General features: G+C 43.6%; 1 protein-coding gene across 2 annotated transcripts in view; it reads right to left on the reverse strand.

The window, feature by feature from the left end:
* Window positions 1-262: 262 nt before the first annotated feature.
* Ext1 (exostosin glycosyltransferase 1) overlaps window positions 263-18067 on the reverse strand; it is a 271125-nt gene continuing 253320 nt past the window's right edge. The window contains exons 8-11 of one of the 2 annotated variants that reach the window (XM_004850202.4): window positions 17855-17944; window positions 11607-11767; window positions 9643-9814; window positions 263-5199 (exon numbers count right to left, since the gene is read on the reverse strand). In XM_004850202.4, the coding sequence (XP_004850259.1) occupies window positions 5014-5199; window positions 9643-9814; window positions 11607-11767; window positions 17855-17944 (609 nt within the window). In that variant the 3' untranslated portion in view covers window positions 263-5013. The other variant, XM_087190709.1, reaches the window with a different exon arrangement.

Raw genomic sequence — 18067 nt, forward strand, 5'->3', positions numbered from 1 at the left:
CCTGGTCCCAACAGCACCAGCTGCATCTGGCCTGAAAGGCGGCTGATGCTGGCGGCCTTGTGCTCCCCATCAGGCTGAGCTCTGGGCAGCAGCCAGGCTGCAGGAGTTGGACTTCCCCCCAGCACACTTGGTCCAAACTCAACTGCCTGTCTCCCCGCTCATCCCCATGGGAGCTTTCGCTTTCCCAGAACACCGCATCCTTCCAGGGTGTGGGCGTCTTTCTGAAGTCTACGGGAAAGATGGAATGAAAACCACGCAGATGAAAAGTCATGTCATTTATTAATAATTTTTTTCTTCTATAAATTGGAAGGAAAAAGTCTTTGGTGACACTCTCTATAAAACAATCTATCTTGGATGGCAAAACCCAGACATAAAGTTACACAGGTCAGTGAAGTAAATCAGGATCTATGGCTTTGTAATTTCTTGCACACTCTCTCATACACACATCCGGGCTCAATTGCACTAAATCATCAATAATCTATAACAAATGGGGAAAACACTTCAGAAAAGACCTGTGGTGATACTACAAAAACATTGGCAACATATTAGAAAACTCTGTCCCAAATGTACATTGTATACAAAATAAGGTATACTATTCTTTTTTTTTTTTTTGCTTTACAATTTGCCACCTAAAATAGTTCCACTTCTAGATAGTCTTTCTTTCTACCCCTCAACATATCCTATACATATTTTTCTCTCAAAATAAATATACAGGTTCATTACATGGTAAGCATGTCATTTGCATGACCCTCATTTTAGAAAGAATTATAACCACAAAGAAAAGAATGTAGTCCTGTAGGAGAAGAACAGAAAACTACTGCAGAAAACAAATGACCTGTGAGATCTCAAAGGCAAACTCTTACAAAAATAATGACTGAAAGGCTAGCTTGACTTGATTTTAAACAGGGGTAAGACCGCGCTATTCCGTGCTTTGGGATCTCTCACATGGCCTTTTGATGTGGAGCACACTGGAATTTCAGATTAATGACAACTGCAGCCCCAGTGAAGAAAAAAACCATGGAAACAAAATCCTCTGATTTTTGGAAAGGACGAAAAAGAGAGATGGCTTGCAGGAGTCATTTTCATTATCGAAATTATGATGCAAATAACAGGTTTGCTATTCGGAGCTCTTGGGCAGCATTACTGAATGGAGAGGAGGGAACTTTTGCGAGATGCCCTATATACCACACTGCCCCTCTTGTAAGAAACTTGACATCAAGGAATAATCTAATCTCCACATCCTGAATTGCACATAGCAAGCAAGACAAGTTTAGGTCAGTCTGATCGTCATGCTTCTTCATTGAGAACCAAACACAAACCAACTCTGTTCTCATGGAGCACACCTAAGAGGATGAGGACTGCAGTGAGAGGATTGTCTGGGTAACTCCGGCCAAGAAGGACATCTGAACGGCTCCTGTCCACAGTTACCACAAACGGGAAGTAGGTGAGTTCAGCATCTGGAGCCCAGATGTACTGGCTGCATTTTGATGGTATTAACTATTTGATGGCAGGGACATCTTCATCTGCAGGCTCATGGCAATAACAGCAAACACTGGTCCTTTGAGACCCAAAGGAGTGTAAGCCACTTCCAAATCTAGAAAGTTTGCCTCCTTTTTTGCTTGCATACTTTAGCTTTGTCCAGCAAGTCTAATTCAGATTCTAACCTGATGAGCTTTTCTGCCTTCTCTTGCCCTTCAAACGGCTTTGATTAAAATTTCATTTCTTCCTAAATCAAGCAGGCGGGTTTTTCCTTCCTAAACAGTATATTGGTGTGTTCACATCATTCACCTCACCCCTGATTAAATTAAGGTTCAGTAGCCTTTATAAAAGGCCACTGGTGAAATATTCCTTCAAGTCACCAGGATTTTGAGAATCACGAAAATAAAGGCTAACGTAGCCTACTGTAATGAAAAACAAAAATCATTCCAAAAGGGAAGCTGAAGGAAGCAACCAGGATTGATCCTTCTTTGAGCACCATTTGTAACAAGAAGAAATTAAACTGCAGCGCAGCTAAGATCCCAGGGACGAAATGTTCCTTTCTTCTAAAACATCACATCTAGAAAGCGTGCTGAACTGCCCAGTGTGTCCATAGAATTGTAATCATCTTTTGTGACATGACTACAGTGATTATTGCATGGGTTTTTCTCTAGTCTCAATTTTGGGCCATTGTACTTGCAATAAAGGTGGTATATTTAATGTACATGTAAGCTTTGATATTTGATTCTTTTCATATAAATACATAGCCAGCTTTTTAAAAAATTGTTTTTAAGACCACATGTCCTACTGTGGAAGTCCTAAGTGGTTGCTGTGTGTTGTGGAAATCCTAAATGGTTGAGTCCTCCATGTAATTCATTACGTGGTTGGCACTATACTCTCTGCCCTTGGCATCTTACCAACCTAGCACGTTAGCCCCGTAGGGACCCCTGATTATCTCTAAAGTTGGCTAAGAGATAACTCCTGACATGCTATGGCAACAGACATGACTTGTCAACCTGCTGCAATGCGATATACAACTCTTCCCTAAGAGAATTAAAATTACATCTTACTGTCAGGCATCACCAATTTGCTTACATTGTTCAGTTTCCATCTGTATATTCCAAATGCAAAAAGAATACACTAGCCAGCATGCCAAAGACATGTACTCAGAGAATGATATACAATGAAATCAGGGAGATTTAAAGTAGAGAAAAAGTGTGTCAGATCCCCATCTCATTTGTAATTACCATATTTTTTCATATAACATTGTTTGTGGGCACTCTGCCCTGGGGCTTTTACAGGGAAATCTGTTCTTGAAGCCATTCGTGGGACTGACTGGTACAATTAGAGACACTGCTTCGCAAGCCAAGGTGACAAGTTTCAAGTTGGCTTGGGATTGTTAAAGCAAACCCTGTGTTCATTTCTGTGAAGGAGAAAGACATCAGACCAATACTCCAACTCTGCTAATAAATACGAATTGGCAAAGGGCAGGTGGGTAAGGATGGTTAAGCCTGTAACATGCTGAGAACTGCAGTGTAAGTGACATGAAACTATTGGGGCACTGTACGGAAAAACACAAGCGCAAGTGTCAGGATCTACAAGTTATTTTTCAACAAATACCTAAGAGAATATCACATCTACTTAGGGGACAATGCCTCACATCTGAGGGTGTGGGCAAAAGAGGAGCCAAAGTGGCTGACAGATATTTAGGGAGCTGCTCTGATTACAGGCTGCACAAGAGCCCCTTTTAATGGAACTATATCGCGATTACACCACTCACAACACAGCAGCTGGACTGGAGGCCTCCGGCCTTGCTGTGCTGCTAGCTGCCCAGGGAAGCACCTTTCCTGGCCTTTGCGAACACTGCTTCTACTAATTACAGTGGCCCCTCTGGGCTATCAGTGCAAGTGCCTTTTGCTCCCAGATGTCTACACGGAAAGGATGAGTTAGTCTACTGCGCTGATGGTTTCCACTGACCTCAGCCAGTGGCCGGTAAGTTATTGGAACATAACTCTGTGATGAGTTTTTGCTCTTTGAAAACAAAACTAGAAATAAATGTTTGAAATGTATGAGTTTGAGGGAAGAGAGAGACTAAAGTGCTTATTGTTTATTCTGTGCAACAGTTGAAAAGGTCTAATAATCTTTCTAGTCCCTGTTCTCTTGGCTCTTCCAAGTAGAAGAAAGCATTTAATATCAGAAATCTCCATTATTTTATTTTATTTTTACAATGGAGCCAAGCGATAGTGTCTGTGGGGTTTTTATGTGTTTTTCTTGCAGTTTCATGAACATTATAAGCTCAGGATGGCATTTGCAGGAATAAAACTATTCTTTTCAACAAGAAACACAACTAATCTCTACACATTTAAAAATTAAAATAAAATTTAAAAGTACTCCCATTTGCTTCTGTTCTTTTGTTTTACCCAACTCTTGCTTAAAACAGTATTTGACCAAAAATAATATTTGAGTCCCCACCGGGAGGGACACGGAGAGATATTTTACAGCAATTCTCTTGTTCAGTGGTGTGAAGTTATACATTATTACTTCTTTCTCAGCAAAGATGTTTCCAAAATTTGAGGTCTCCACAAGCAGTAGAGAGCTCATCTTATAATCTGTTTCCTCCAAAATACCCATTTTCGGTCGGTCTCTAAGACAAAGCCTTTCTAATCAGACACAGGTCAATGGTTGGGTCTATCTTCTACCTAATCACTGGGTTACCACTGTGGGTCAACTTCTCCGTCCACTGACACGTTGGTGGGACAGCTAATGGCTCTTTGTGCAAACCGAATACATACTTCTTAATTATTCTAGTGTTTTCTTGGTACCAATTCCCCCCGCCCCCAATGAAAAAAGATTACCATACTTCTATATCTCAAACATAAAGTTTTCAACTAGAACTGCCTACCTGAAAGTCATAATACTTTCTCTCATGCAGCAACAGTTTAGAGATTAAAAAGTTCAAGTGGATTGGAAGATTCAGACTGGAAAGCAATTGGACTGGCAGAGTGGTACAATGGACTTGTCTTAACATATGCTCAGTTCTTTCATGACACCAGGTGGAGTGACTGATTGTGTTTCCCATGAAGTCTGAGCTTTTGTCGTGGCAGGAAACCCTGCATGACTGATGGCAATGATATCTGTGGAAAGAGGAGTAGCAGCTTTGAAATACTCACGACCAACACCATTTTGATTAAAGAAAGAACTCTGGTTTTTAATAGTTTTGATCATTAAAAAAGTTTAAACCTGCATAGCAATCATTTCAAAAATAATTATTTAATGTTCCATAATTAAACTGTACACAACCTAGTCTTGGGACACAGAAGCCAGAGGTGAGTTGGAGCAGTCCTAGTACGATGCAGCCCCTGGAGCCAGGAGTCGAGTTCTCATTGGCCGTTGTTTGTTTTGTCATCATGTTTATCTAAGTTTATTTGGATACTTGGCACAATCTGGCTCCGCTGATGAGTGGATCTGCACAGGAAGAGAGAGAGGAGCTGGACCCCTGTCCCTCCTCGTTTCCCCAGCCCCACTCAGCCAGAGGCCTCAGAGACGCTCAATGTCTCGGTACTTCTTCCTCAGGATGGAGACCTGGTCTTTGAAGAGCACGGGGTCCAGCCGCATCTGAGAGTGGATCAGCGGCATGTAGCCAAACCAGCTGGCAAACGTGTTCATGCAGCTCTGTCTTTGGGCAAAGTGGTCAGGGTCAGCCCAGCGGGAAGCCCGAGAAGTCTAGGAAGAAGGACAAAGACAAGAGGGCGATGAGAAGCCGTGCAGGCACTGAGTAGGTCGCCAGAGCTCACCAGCAGGACGGGCAATGGGAGTGCACGGAGGCTGTTTCTCGCCTTCCCGAAAGGCTGCCATGATATGCTCAGTTGGTCAATGTTAAAAACACATCTGTTTGCAGATCTAGTCTGTTATTTTGCTCTTTCATTTGTTCATACTCTGGGTTTCCCACAGATGTGCTAAGTACCTGTACCAACTCCTTACGATGAATGTGATCTTAACTAATACATGCTTATTACTAAACATGTATTAACACAAATAAAAAATTTTTAAAAACACACCTAATTCTCTGATTGACAATTCTCTTCTCAGTGAATGATGTGTCAGGCAAATCTCAGTTATTATGGTCACTAACTATGTTTCTTTTTGCACCAATGCCATGACTAACAACATATTTCTGCTTTCAAAGAGAGTTTTAAATTCTTTGCTTACTTGGCTGATTTTGAAATATCAATAATCAATTTTCAAAAGTCTATCTTCTTATCCACTTCTCCCTCCCTTTTATCTCTCTACCTTTATAGAGATCTCTCTGAATCCTTTGTTAAAAGGTCACATGTATAGGTGAAGGGGAACAAATAAAACCCTTGTCCTTCATTAAAGGCTAATATTATGCAGCACCTAGATTTCTTTTTCCTATCCAAAAACTTCTCTACTGGGACGACTCCATGAAGTATAAGGATGTGGGCTCAGTGATATATAAGGTACAGATTTATATGATTATCCTCTAAAATCTCAAAAGTCTGTTCTTCTAATTTAAGAATTGTTGCATTTTCTCCTCTATTAAAATGCTCAAAGATTAATTTTTAAAAGGCAGTGGACTCTATAAAGAGTCACTATTCACCCTAAATAGGAAGAACGATTTGCTCTGGGTAAGTGGGAAAGACAGATACTATCTTTTTAGCCTTCTATATTGCTTCTATGGGTGCTTAAATACTTTTGTATCATGTAATTATTGGTACTGATCTTTTTTTAAAAGCCTTAAATGATGTTAAGTGCTGATATTTAAGACATTTAAATAGAACTGAGCATATTGTCTTTAAAACCAAGTTTTGTTTTTGTGTTTTTTGGTTTGTTTGTTTTGGTACCAGGGATCAAACTCGGGTCCTTGTGCTTGCGAGGCAGGCGGCGGAGCCACTAAGCTAAATCCTCGGCAAAACCAAGTTTTTATGAAATAGGGAAAAAGATGGGTTTTCCGACTACAAGGCAAAAGTTCACAAACTGATTAAGGTAAATACGCAACTCTTTCATGATGTACGTGTGTCCAGTGTGCTTTTGTCTGCATGCGTTCCTAGAACCATATTCTCTTGAGCAGGTATGAGTCCCTTCAAAATCACAAGCACAAAGCGCTTGAACATAACATCAAAGATAAACACAAGTGTCAAGTCAAGTTAGTCCCGAGCAGGTGCGTAATAAAACACTGCTTGCCAAGTGTGTACAAGAACCTTATTTGAGCCTTGCAACATCAAAGTGAAAGAATGATCTACCCAGGTGAGGGCATCTGCATTTTGTAGAAGAGGAAGTTATTTGCTCAGGGTAGAAAGGCAGCATTCATACCAGGGGAACTCTACTTGGTACATGGGAGAAAGGTACAAATGAAGCTGAAGGGCCAAGTTCCTATCGGAGAACATGGTCCTATGGGTATCCTGTTTTGTTCCTAAACTGATGGGGGTCCTGGGCCATTTCAAAGGGCCAGGCCCCACACCCAGCAAAAGTGCTCACAAATGCAAATGCAAACACTGTCAAGAGCCTCAGCTCATTCTTATTCTTGCTTATAATTTTTTAAAAAGTCCAAGTGATTATTCCAGCAACTCTTTGCCTCTGAATTTTAACATTTACTCTGGGTCAACCAGTGTGTTAGGAAAGTTGTCTTCCCCACATAATAAAAGCATCCTCTTAGAGCATGACATCCATTTGTTTCACCAGTCACCCAAAAGAACATTCCATCAACTAATGGCTATGGGAAGAAGTGGCAAACAGTCCCTGGCTACACCTTGTTAACCCTAAGGTGCAATTTAGATTTGTCCCTGAAAGATGTGAGATGTTACTGAAGTACTGCTTCAGTAGGATAGGCCAATCTGTGAGAAGAACACAAAGCCAACCCTATGAAATCGAATGCTATTAGGGTTCCACCCCTTGTGGGTGTGCTGTGTATCTTCAGGGAGGTCTGAAGAACTCTCTGAGCGAACAGTATTAAAGGAATGCTGTGACTTTAAGCAAGGTAACAGGGACAAAAGAGTTTGGGCAAAAGGGCACAATACATCTTGCTTGGACTGAGTCGTCTTTTAGCCTCAAAGATTAAAATTTCTTGCAAATTCTCTTGCCTGCTCTGTGGTAATTAGAAAGAAATAGAATTTTCCACAAGACCTTTTAGGCACTAACAACAGCTCTTTTCTCATAACCAGTACCTACATCAGTGCCTGGCAACGTGCCAGTGCTCAGTAAATACTTGATAACTAAATTTGAGAAACTTAAAATCCTGTCAAGGTTTTGCCCCTGCTGAATTTTGCAAATGAAAAGCCATGAGTGGTGTTAATAGGAGGGACAGCTAAGTTTTCCTTGAGAAACCTAGATTTGTGTATGACTGTCAACAAGGCACATGCCAAGGCCTCAGAGTTGAACTGATGCAACTGTGTTCAGCGCGTTCACCAAGGCTAATGCCAATCCTGACGGATGCTCCATGATTTGAACTGGGGAGATCTAATGGTTTTGTTTAGGCTTTTTGGATTTCTCACACAGAGTACTGGGTCTGCCCAAGAAGAATAACCATAGATGAACGTCAGCACATTCCTACAGGCTTGGTGCTGGAGACAGGGGAAACAGGCCGCAGAGGGCCTGGGCTGGGGGCCAATGTGGTGTAGGTGATGGGGTGATGCTACCTCCTTGCATGACGTACACAGGGAGGCTGCCCTTTGTGCGACCTCCACATGCCTCTGCTATGTGCTCGAGGCCCCTGGAACCTTAGGCCATCCCGGAAACAAAGGCTAAGCCCCTAATCAGGGAAACAGTCATTGGTAGGGATCGCTTACCCTGTAAGTCTGAACAAGGCAAAGACAGGCGAGAAGCTCATCTCCTGAGCTTCTCACTGCCACAGTTTGCTGCTCAGCGGCCCCGGTCCCCACTTCTGCAGTATTAGAAGCAAATCTTCTGCTTTGCACTACTTTCGTTTTCTGAGCTCCTCATTCCGTGCTGGAGGGATCTCCGGAGTTGAGTCAGCCTCGCCTCACCTCCTGCATTCTTGCTGGGGTGAGGGACAGAGCCAAGAGGTGGATGGGCTCTTCACAAGAGGGCCCAGCCTCCCAGAATCCTGCCTGATGCAACAATACCAGCATGACCCCGGCTGAAGGAGAACTGGCAGTATAAAGCACAGAGTCTAGGAGTCAACTCTCACATCTGCCCCTCTCTGTCGGCTTGTGGCCACACTGATAAGTTCCCTAGGCCCTGGTTTTCTTACACCTAAAAAGAAAGTGCTGGGTTGTATTTCCTTGAAAGTATCTTTAGTCTTCAAGTGTTATGACCCAAGAAAACATTTTACTTTTCTTTTAAAAAGCTTCAGACATATTACCTCAACTTCGTGAGGCAGATTTCACCATGTTCATCTTAAAGATGAGCTGACTGAATTTCAGAAGATAACTATCTTGCCTACAGCTTATAAATGCTGGTTCAGGAGCTGAAGACAGAATACTGTGACTCCTGGTATTTCACTATGATGTACATTCACTCAGAAGCATCCGCCAGAAGGCTGTACTGAAGAGAGTACTGTTTGCCAGTCATTAACTAAGGCACCTAGGATACATTTACATACATTCTTTGCAAGTCTTTAACGCTGCTATGGACCAGAATATTTGCGTCTCCCTGAATTTAAGTGTTAAAGCATAATCCTCAGTGTGATAGCATTGCAGGGGGGAACACCAGGAAGCAACTATGTCAGGGGAGTGGAATTACCAAGAATAGGACTCCAGAGAGCTTTCGTGCCCTTTCTTCTACCACGTGAGGACACAGCAAGCCCACAGTTGTCTGTGAATCAGGAAGCAGGCCCTGGCCCGATACTAACTCTGCTGGTGCCTTGGTTTTGCACTCTGCAGTCTCCAGAAGTGTGAGAAATCATGTTTGTTACTGAAGCCACCATGTCTACGTTGTTTTGCTACAGCAGCCCAAAGGAACTAAGACTGACTGAGGACATGTCTTTCTCACGTCACCTTACATGAACGCTTATATTCTGGGGACACCGATGCCCTTGGCTCGCTGTGTCTTTCAAACTGTCCACAGGCAAATCACTCATTCCCAGTCTGTTGTGCTCCTGAGAGACATCTCCTTATCCTGCTTCCAACACAGCCCTCCTCACCTTGGGCCGAACTTCCAGGGAGCAAAGCAGGGAGAGGAGTCCCTTACCTGTCCCATCATTGTCTCCTTATACTGCTTCTTCTGCGTCACTTTGATGGGAGGCAGCTTTGTCACGGCAGACACCAGGAAGTTCATGAGAATGTCCTCACAATTGGCCAGTTGGTCCACCATGCTCTTCAGGCTGGCTGGCAGGTATTGGGTGTACAGGTAGTGATAGTATCTGTGAAGACCGAAGAGTGGTTACACAGGGGCCACTGTTACATAATGACAAGTGAGCTTCACACAAATAAGCATTCTCTGCATCCCTGAGTGGTGACCAATGGCAATCATGATGATAACGATGACAGCTATCACTTCTGTGGAACTCAGTCCACACTTCATAATATTCTGAAGTGTTTTACAGAAGGCCTTATCTAATCCCCATAAGGAATCTAGAGGCAGGTGCATTATCCCCGTTTCATAGGTCACAGAACGAGGCACAGAGACACATACAGATGCAGACATTGCTTGGCTGTCTAACTTTATTATCAGGTGGCAAGACAATTTATATAATCTCCAATTGAGAAATCATTTGAATGATCCAGGTTCATCTACACAGTGGTGGCAGGGGAAAGGGGAACAAAGAACTTTTAAGGAGTGAAATCTGAGATCAAGATTCAGCCAGTCTAAATGTCTACACTTTGGTCATTTCCAAGGATAAGATTCTCTTGCTTGCTAAAAAAAGACCAAGGTATGATTGATGTGTCCACCTTACTGAGACAAAAGACTGGGGTTTCATCAGTGATGGACCAGGGAATATTAACTACCTACACTATCTAGTCATGTGTCTTGTGATCTTACTCCAGTCTGCTGGCCTTCAAGACAAAACGCATGCAAATGAGTGTGCACGTTGTATCTCCATCCATGACTGCTTTCAGCACACACTTGGAGTCCTAATGTGCTCAAGATGAAACTGTATTTGTGCCACACTTATTCCATCTGTAGTTTTCCCCATCTCTGTTGATGTCTACTCTATCCTTCCACCTATCGGGTCAAAAACACAGGAGTCATCAAATTCTGCACCCAGTGTGTAAGGATACCACTCTGACATCTTCACAATATGTCCATAGTCTGGTCTCTACTAACCATTTCCATCACTCACTTCCTGGTCCCAGGCCCCATCAACTTCTGCCTAGAAAATGACAATCACCCCTGTTCCTGGCGGCCCAGTCTCAACCCAGCATCCAGCGCAGATGCTGGAAACATAAGCCTGATGTCTCCTCTGTCAAATCCCTGTGCTGCCCCTGAGCTCATACCGAGGAATAGTCACATCCTCCTGCGCTGGGCTCACAGACCTCTCTGCCCTCCCTCACCCACACCACTCATCTCGTTACCCTTCTCAATGTCCCTGCTACATCTCTCGGAACATTGTTCTAGCTGTCCCCGTACCAGGCAGTCTTAGCTAACTTCCTCTTCTCCTTCAGGTCTCTGCTCACATCTTATGCTCAGTGAGGTGAACATCCTCCTCCAAGCCGCCCCACTTCTGCTACTAGTCCTGCTCGTCTCTACTCTGTCTTTTTGCAAAAACACTCGCCTTATCATCTTATGTCATCATGACGTATACTATCTTCCTTTGTTAGACCACAAGCACTGCATCGGCGAAGAATTTGTTCTATTGTACCCATTAGTGAATTCCAAGCACCTACCACAACAGTGGCCGGGGCTAGTCAATTACATACAGTATTTACTTTTATTAATATTACCCTCAATATTCAGTTACTTAATACAGCCTCGAGTGTATCTTCAGCCTTCAGTTTAACTGAAAATGCTACTCTACTGTGATTTCTGGAAACCCAATAAGCCAAGAAGTTTCACTGGTGTAAAAATCCTGTGTTTGTCACAGCAACAAAACTTAAGCAAGGATACTATTAATGTTAATGTTGTTAGCAAGAGTTGACCTAAATTTCTATACATGCAATTGGCAGGAATTGAGAGCTCTGTAAAATCTCAAAGAGAGATGTCTGAACTCTCACTTGTGGTAAATAGCAGCTCCTGTCAACACCATGGAGTAGTCGTTTGTCCACTTGGACGTGTAACCCCAGCGTTCCTTGGAGTTATCCCAGAAGTGGCTCCGTGCAGGGTACCCTACGATCCTCTCAGGGAAGCTCTGCCACACGGTGAAGGCGAAATCCACCTGCAGGCAGAACACAGCCAAACAAGCAATCAACAGTGTTAACAAATGTCAACAAAACATTACCTTTCCCCTGCTAATTCATAATGTAAAATCCTGGGACTGTTTTGAAACATTAATTCCATGTATTCATCAGCAAATTAAACTGACTGCTTGACATTTTGCCCCGTAATTATGCACATTTTAATGTTTTCTACTAAAGAAACTTCAGACTGGTACAGAAATGAAAAAAAAGGGGAAAAAAGTTTGCTGATAGATCCTTTAGAAATTCAATCTGTTCGAGCCAAAAAAAGCAAGTCAGAAAATCAATTTCTTCCCCACCCCTCGTGGTTCACGTGACTACTGACGTGGTTCACGTGACTACTGACCTGCCAGAGATGCAGACACATGAGCTTATGAGTGAGAGCAGTTGCCCTGGACATATCGGAGGAGGAGCACACAACATCATGACCAGCCCATACCACGGCCAGTGGGATACAAATGAAAGCATCCTTAAAAGATCAGGATTCGCCCTCTTAAGAGAAAAGGCGAAGATTTTCTTTTTAAAAAGTGCACGGCAATACTGTTAAGTGAAATAAGTCAGACACACAAGCTTGAAAGTTGCATAGCTTCTCTTCTATGAGAAACCCAAGGTATGAATAAATAGAAGTCAAGTAAAAGATAGAAAATAGGAAACAGGGAGATGGATCTCTTACAAGAGGGAAGGCACCAAGAGACAGAAGAGGGGAGGGGAAGAAAAACAAACTGAGACGTGTGATGTGCATGTGCCAACTCCCCACAGCGAAGGCCATCACTGTACCGCAAACGTGGACTAATATAAATAAAATAAAATAAAACACCCCTGAAAAAATAAAAAAATAAGAAATTGTACTGGTAAAATTAAAATTGTAAAAACCCCACAAGTTTTAACAGGAAGGCAGAGTAGATATTCCAAAGCAAATACAATTCAGGGTTCTCAGGTTCAAAGATGCACACAGAACAAGGGAAATCTAGAAAAAACTTCCACAGAGCAATCACTAAGAATAAGTAGAGATGAGGGCAAGTGAAGCAACAGGATTATAAGGCAGCTAAGTAACTTTCCAGTGCTTACATGAAACCAAACACGGTGCCTTTGCACCTGCTGTAAATAAGCACATATGCTTAGCAAACGCTGTGCTTTCAAGTCTGTGAGCTCTCTTCTGACTTTGCATGATCATTTGATAAGTCAGAAATAAAAAATAAATAGAAAATAAAAATAACAAAATAGTAACCGCAAACAATCATATCATGCTGATAATGTGTAACACTTATAATGTGGCACCAGGCTTATAGGTACTTTTACTTTCTAACCCACTTCATCCTCACAGTAGCCCTGGTAGGTACTCATTTACAGGAAGAAAAACGAGGACATATGGGGACCAAGTAGTTTGTCTAAGCCAGTTAGTGATACAGCCAAGCTTCGAGCCCAGGCAATCTGGTTTCAATTTCAGGGCGTACTGTATTCTAACCTCTCTGGCGCTGTTGCTGCAGTGTTGAAAGCAATGTATCCCTTCCAAAGGCCACAATTCACCCTGTAACCTTTGTTCTGTCTCTCCATGAGAAGCAGCACAAATGGAAATTTCATTTATCCCGCAAATATTTTAAGTCTCAGCACTGTGACAGCGGTTGAGAGACTGACTGATGCTGTTAAGCCCATATCTTATGGTCAAAATTCTGTTGACTGAAGAATGTGACCATACAATGGAGTACTAGTCAGGCATAAAAAGGAACAAAGAACTGACAGGTGCCACAACATGGGTGGACCTAAAAAACACACTAGGTGAGGGCCAGGGATTTAGCTCAGTGGCACTGCACCTGCCTTGCAAGCACAAGGTCCCGAGTCTGATCCACAGTATGGCAAAAAACCAAAAAACACATTAGGTGAAATGCCACATAGCATATTTTTTATGAATATAAGATGTCCAGAACAGGCAGATTCATGAGACAGAAAACAGCAGCGGTTATCAAATGCTGGGAGACTCTTTAATGGGTACTGGCTTTCCTCAGAGGGTAATAAAAATGTTCTGGAAGAAGAGAGCGATAAACCTGGGTATAGAGGCACAGGGCTGTAATTCCAGCACTCGAGAGGCTGAGGCAGGAGGATCACTGCAGCTTCAAGGCCAGACTGACCCACACAGCAAGACCCTGTCTCAAACAAATAAACAAAAAACAACAAAAGAAGACAGAGGTCATGATGACCGGACAACATTCTCAGCAAACTAAATCCAGCTGAGTTGTACACATTCCTGTGGTTGATTTATGTCATGTGAATTTTACCTCAATAAAAAAAAAGATGGAACAAATAAGCTTAGCTCAGTATTTCCCCAAGCCTTTTGTCACATTCCTGTACCACATATTCTATTACTTAAATTACTCTGGTAATATTTTGCTTTAAATTGGCTATTTTTTAATCTTAATTGGGTTCCTCCTAGGTGAAAAAAAAAAAAAATTCCCAGAGAAATCCTAAGTATGATTACTGGCTATATTATTTTCTAACAAACATTAAAATAAAACCATAATTAGGCCGGAGATTTAGCTCAGTGATTTCACCGCCTGCTGCACAAGCGCAAGGACCCAAGTTCGATCCCCAGCACCAAAAAAAAAGTAAAACCATAATTGTTAAATAAAACATGCTTGTGATGAGCCATGGAGAACTATTTGATGTATACAAATCATGTTTTGGGAAACACGGGGGTGATTTTTAGACGCTTTTATCACTCAATTCTTCAGTCTTAGTTAGAAGTCAATCTGTTTGGTAAATAGACAAACATTTACATTTTTATGAAAGCCCAATTTGGTGCTGGGAATGATGAATTTCATGTGCTGCCTGATTGCACCAAGAGGTATGGAGATCGAAGGTTACCTCTGAGTGTGTCCTTTTTGGAGGTGTCTGGGATGGGATTAACGTGTGAACCAGTGGCTGCAGTATGGCAGCCTGTCCTTCCAACTTGGGTGGGTACCATTCCATCCACGGGGGGCACGACTAGGACAGAAAGGAAGGAATTCACTCCTGTTTCTTCCTGCCTGCCTGCTTGTGGCGGGGCATAGCCTTCTACCGCCCTGGACTGGGTGCAACCACAGCTCCTATGGCTCCAAGGCCAACAGACTAACTGGATCACACCTCCCAGCATTCCCGGCTTCCCTACTGGTGCAAGCCAACTCCTCATAATAAACCTCGACTCCTTTTGTGTCTTTGGAAAACTCGAATCTGCAGTCCTGTCTCCAAATCAGAAAGATTTACTATGGCTTATTCTCCGAAACCACACCTTCGGGAGACCAGGAGGAGCTGGGTGGGGCAACATATATGAAGCAAACCTGGTGGGCAAGGAGGCATCTTCAAGTTCACAGACAGCAGGGGAGTGCAGAGCATATGCCAGAAACCTGAAATGAGGTCACTGCACCTGCAGGTCAGCACAGGCCTTCACTGCTAATGCTGCCAGCTGAGGGGGTCAGTGGCTCTGCAGGCCATTGTCAAAGAAGCTGCCCAGCGGTCAGCAGTCTTTGGGGTTTTCCATTATTCTTTGAAAAGGAAACGCATGCACTAGCAACCACTGTAGAATCCAATGGGGTGTTTCCATCACATGAATTTCTTACTATCTCAAAGCTGTTTCAAGTCCTTTCAAAGGAACTCAAAAGTAAATTCAGATAAAACTATGATTCTTGTGATGGCTCTGCTTTCATGAAGATCATTAACACATCAAAGAAGGGGAAGGTCAGCTCACAGGCCTGTTCTCTTAAAAATCAACATCTGTTTTCTTTTGAGGCTTTGCAGCAACCCAGATAAATGTAAATAATTATAAACCAACTATATCTAATTCCTTTAAGGGATGCTGCTGAAAAATCTATCCTTAATGCTGCAGAGAGACATTTACACACCCTAAGAACCCTGAACAGAACCAGCATCTACTCACCTAGTAAAGGAGAAAAGAGAAATCCTTGCCACGACCATTTTAGGCAACACATTCATCCTACCGATCAGCAGGCAAAAGCAAACCAGATTGCCAGCCTCTTAAATTTACATATCATTTTCAACCCACATTAACTTCTAATTACTTCACATACAACACATGTTCCTCCCAGCATGCACTGAGAGGTTGGAATTGCTATTCTTTGAAAGGAAATTCACCAGCACAAAGGTCTATCACAGCAGCTGAAAGTTATTTCACCATGGGACATGGAAAAACAAACCCTAGAGTGAGACTAATTGCTTTGTGCCCAGGAGAAGATGTAAGAGGAATCCGGACTCCAGGTCACAGGCTGATGAGCAGGGCATGTGCTGGACTAGGCCTGACCATTTGTTCCACCCTGGCTCCATGCTGTTTTCCTGTGTTTGCCCTCGGAGATGCACTATCTATTCCCCTTGCCCTGTTTTGTGCCCTGGGATGATGGACTCCAGGGGGCTGATCAGCACCGGTGGCTGGTGTTTGGCAAACTTAGGCCAACAGGAGTCATCGGCAAGGAAATGAAAGTAGGATAAAGCGGAGTCAGGATACCCCTTCTCTGCCTCCTTTCTACTTCTGCATCAGAGTTCCAGCGCAGCCACGGTTCTCCATGAGCATGGCTCTTGTAGGACGGCACCTGTTTCCCTCTTACTTCCATCTCAGGGACTTTAAAAGTGCGATCCTTCTCCAGCTCCTTCTGGTCTAGGGGTAGAAATTGCTTCCTCCTCTTTCTACACACCAGGTGCCTCAGCATAGCAGGTGGCACCCACTCATCCCTCCCCGAGGAATCCCAAGTCCTTTCACTTGCATCATCTGATTTGAATTCTGCCTGCTGCCAGGACTTTGACAGACACAGGCAGGAACTATAACCAAAGAACCTGGCACGGAGTCCAGAACAAAGAATCTCTCCATAAATTCTTGTTGAATGAATGTGTTCTGACGATGCCAGCTTCCCTTAGACGAAGCAGCAGCAGAAGACAGGCTGGGTGCCCTGGCCCTGTACTTCACAGCTGTCTCCGAGGCCCTCTGAGGGTGAAGCATGTTTTCTCCACCACAGCCCTTCCTCCCACCGATGCACAGCGGCCGTGTGTTCACCCTTTATCTGCACAGCATTTGTTCCCCAGCAATCATTCAACAAGTACTTACAGAGTTTGGGAAATACAGAAAATATTTCCACCAGGAGAGGCTGAGGACACTTTGACCTCAGGTCATTTTGGCTGGCTTTGTACGTAAGTCTGTTTATCTCTACCTGATGGAAACTGGAAGCAGCTATGGAATTTCAAGGAAGAGACGCTGAATTGTCCAGCCAAGGGCAACACCTCGTTCTGCTACTGGAACTAGACTGGGGCCCAGGAAAGTAAGTGCTGGCAAGGGCCAAGGTTTAAGCTCAATGGAAAATCATTATGAATAAAAAGAGAAAAGCAAGTGAGGGGGAAGGATAAGTGGTTAAGACGCCATGCTTCTGAGAGCAGCTGCCGTTAATAATGTATTTCTGATACATGGCATTTTTACGGGGTGGCCTTTGATCTCGTCTACGTCTTCAGCGATCAATATTCAATTGTGTTGTAAAATTCGGTTTCCCACCACACCTACGTTCTCCACACATATTCTGTGGGCAGTCTTGTTTGGCACTCATGCCTGAGCACTCCAACTAGCAGGGGTCTCTGTTTCAGCCTTGAGGGGTGACTGCTCTACGTACGTGGCGGAAATGAGGGCCACGGATGAAAACAGAACGACCTCCAGAGCCTTGCCAGAAACAGCAAGCAGGGTGACAGGGAAGGGTGGGAGTGTCTGCTCTGAGCTGAGCATTCAGGATAATGCGGAGCCAGTCCCTCTCCCCTTGGTTCTGCACACCTGCCCACAGCTGTGGTCGTTAAAAACAAAACCAAGGGAGTGGGTCATGCAGACAAGGAATCAATTAGTGAAGAAATAGAGGGCAAAGTGCCCTCACAGGGTGCCAGATGACAGGCAAGGTGTTAACCAGAATGGGGTAAATTAGTACCAATTCTGCAGGAAGTTCTGAAAAATGGCTTTGCCTTTCACCAAGGCAAGGACAAGAGACATGAGACACGCTGGCACCTTGGGGCCTGAGGCACCTGCGGGAAGAGCCCACTCCTCTGGTGCTTCTCACCTCGGTCGTTGAAAGCACAGTGTCCTCGTCCAGGCTGAGCACGGCATCTGTGATGATGTTGTCGTAGGGCAGAAAGCGGCTGCTCATCACCTGGGGCAGGCAGAACGCAGGTGGGAGCAAGAGGGGAAAGAGGTCTCGTTAGTCTGGTTTTCAGGGAGGTCCCCATCCTGACCTTCATAACGAATGTTCTGCACCAACCCCGGAAGGCTCTCG

Source organism: Heterocephalus glaber, unplaced genomic scaffold (genome assembly GCF_053883595.1).
Source record: "Heterocephalus glaber isolate CG9 unplaced genomic scaffold, H.glaber_assembly_v1.0 deba00001555, whole genome shotgun sequence".
Classification (NCBI taxonomy): Eukaryota; Metazoa; Chordata; class Mammalia; order Rodentia; family Bathyergidae; genus Heterocephalus; species Heterocephalus glaber.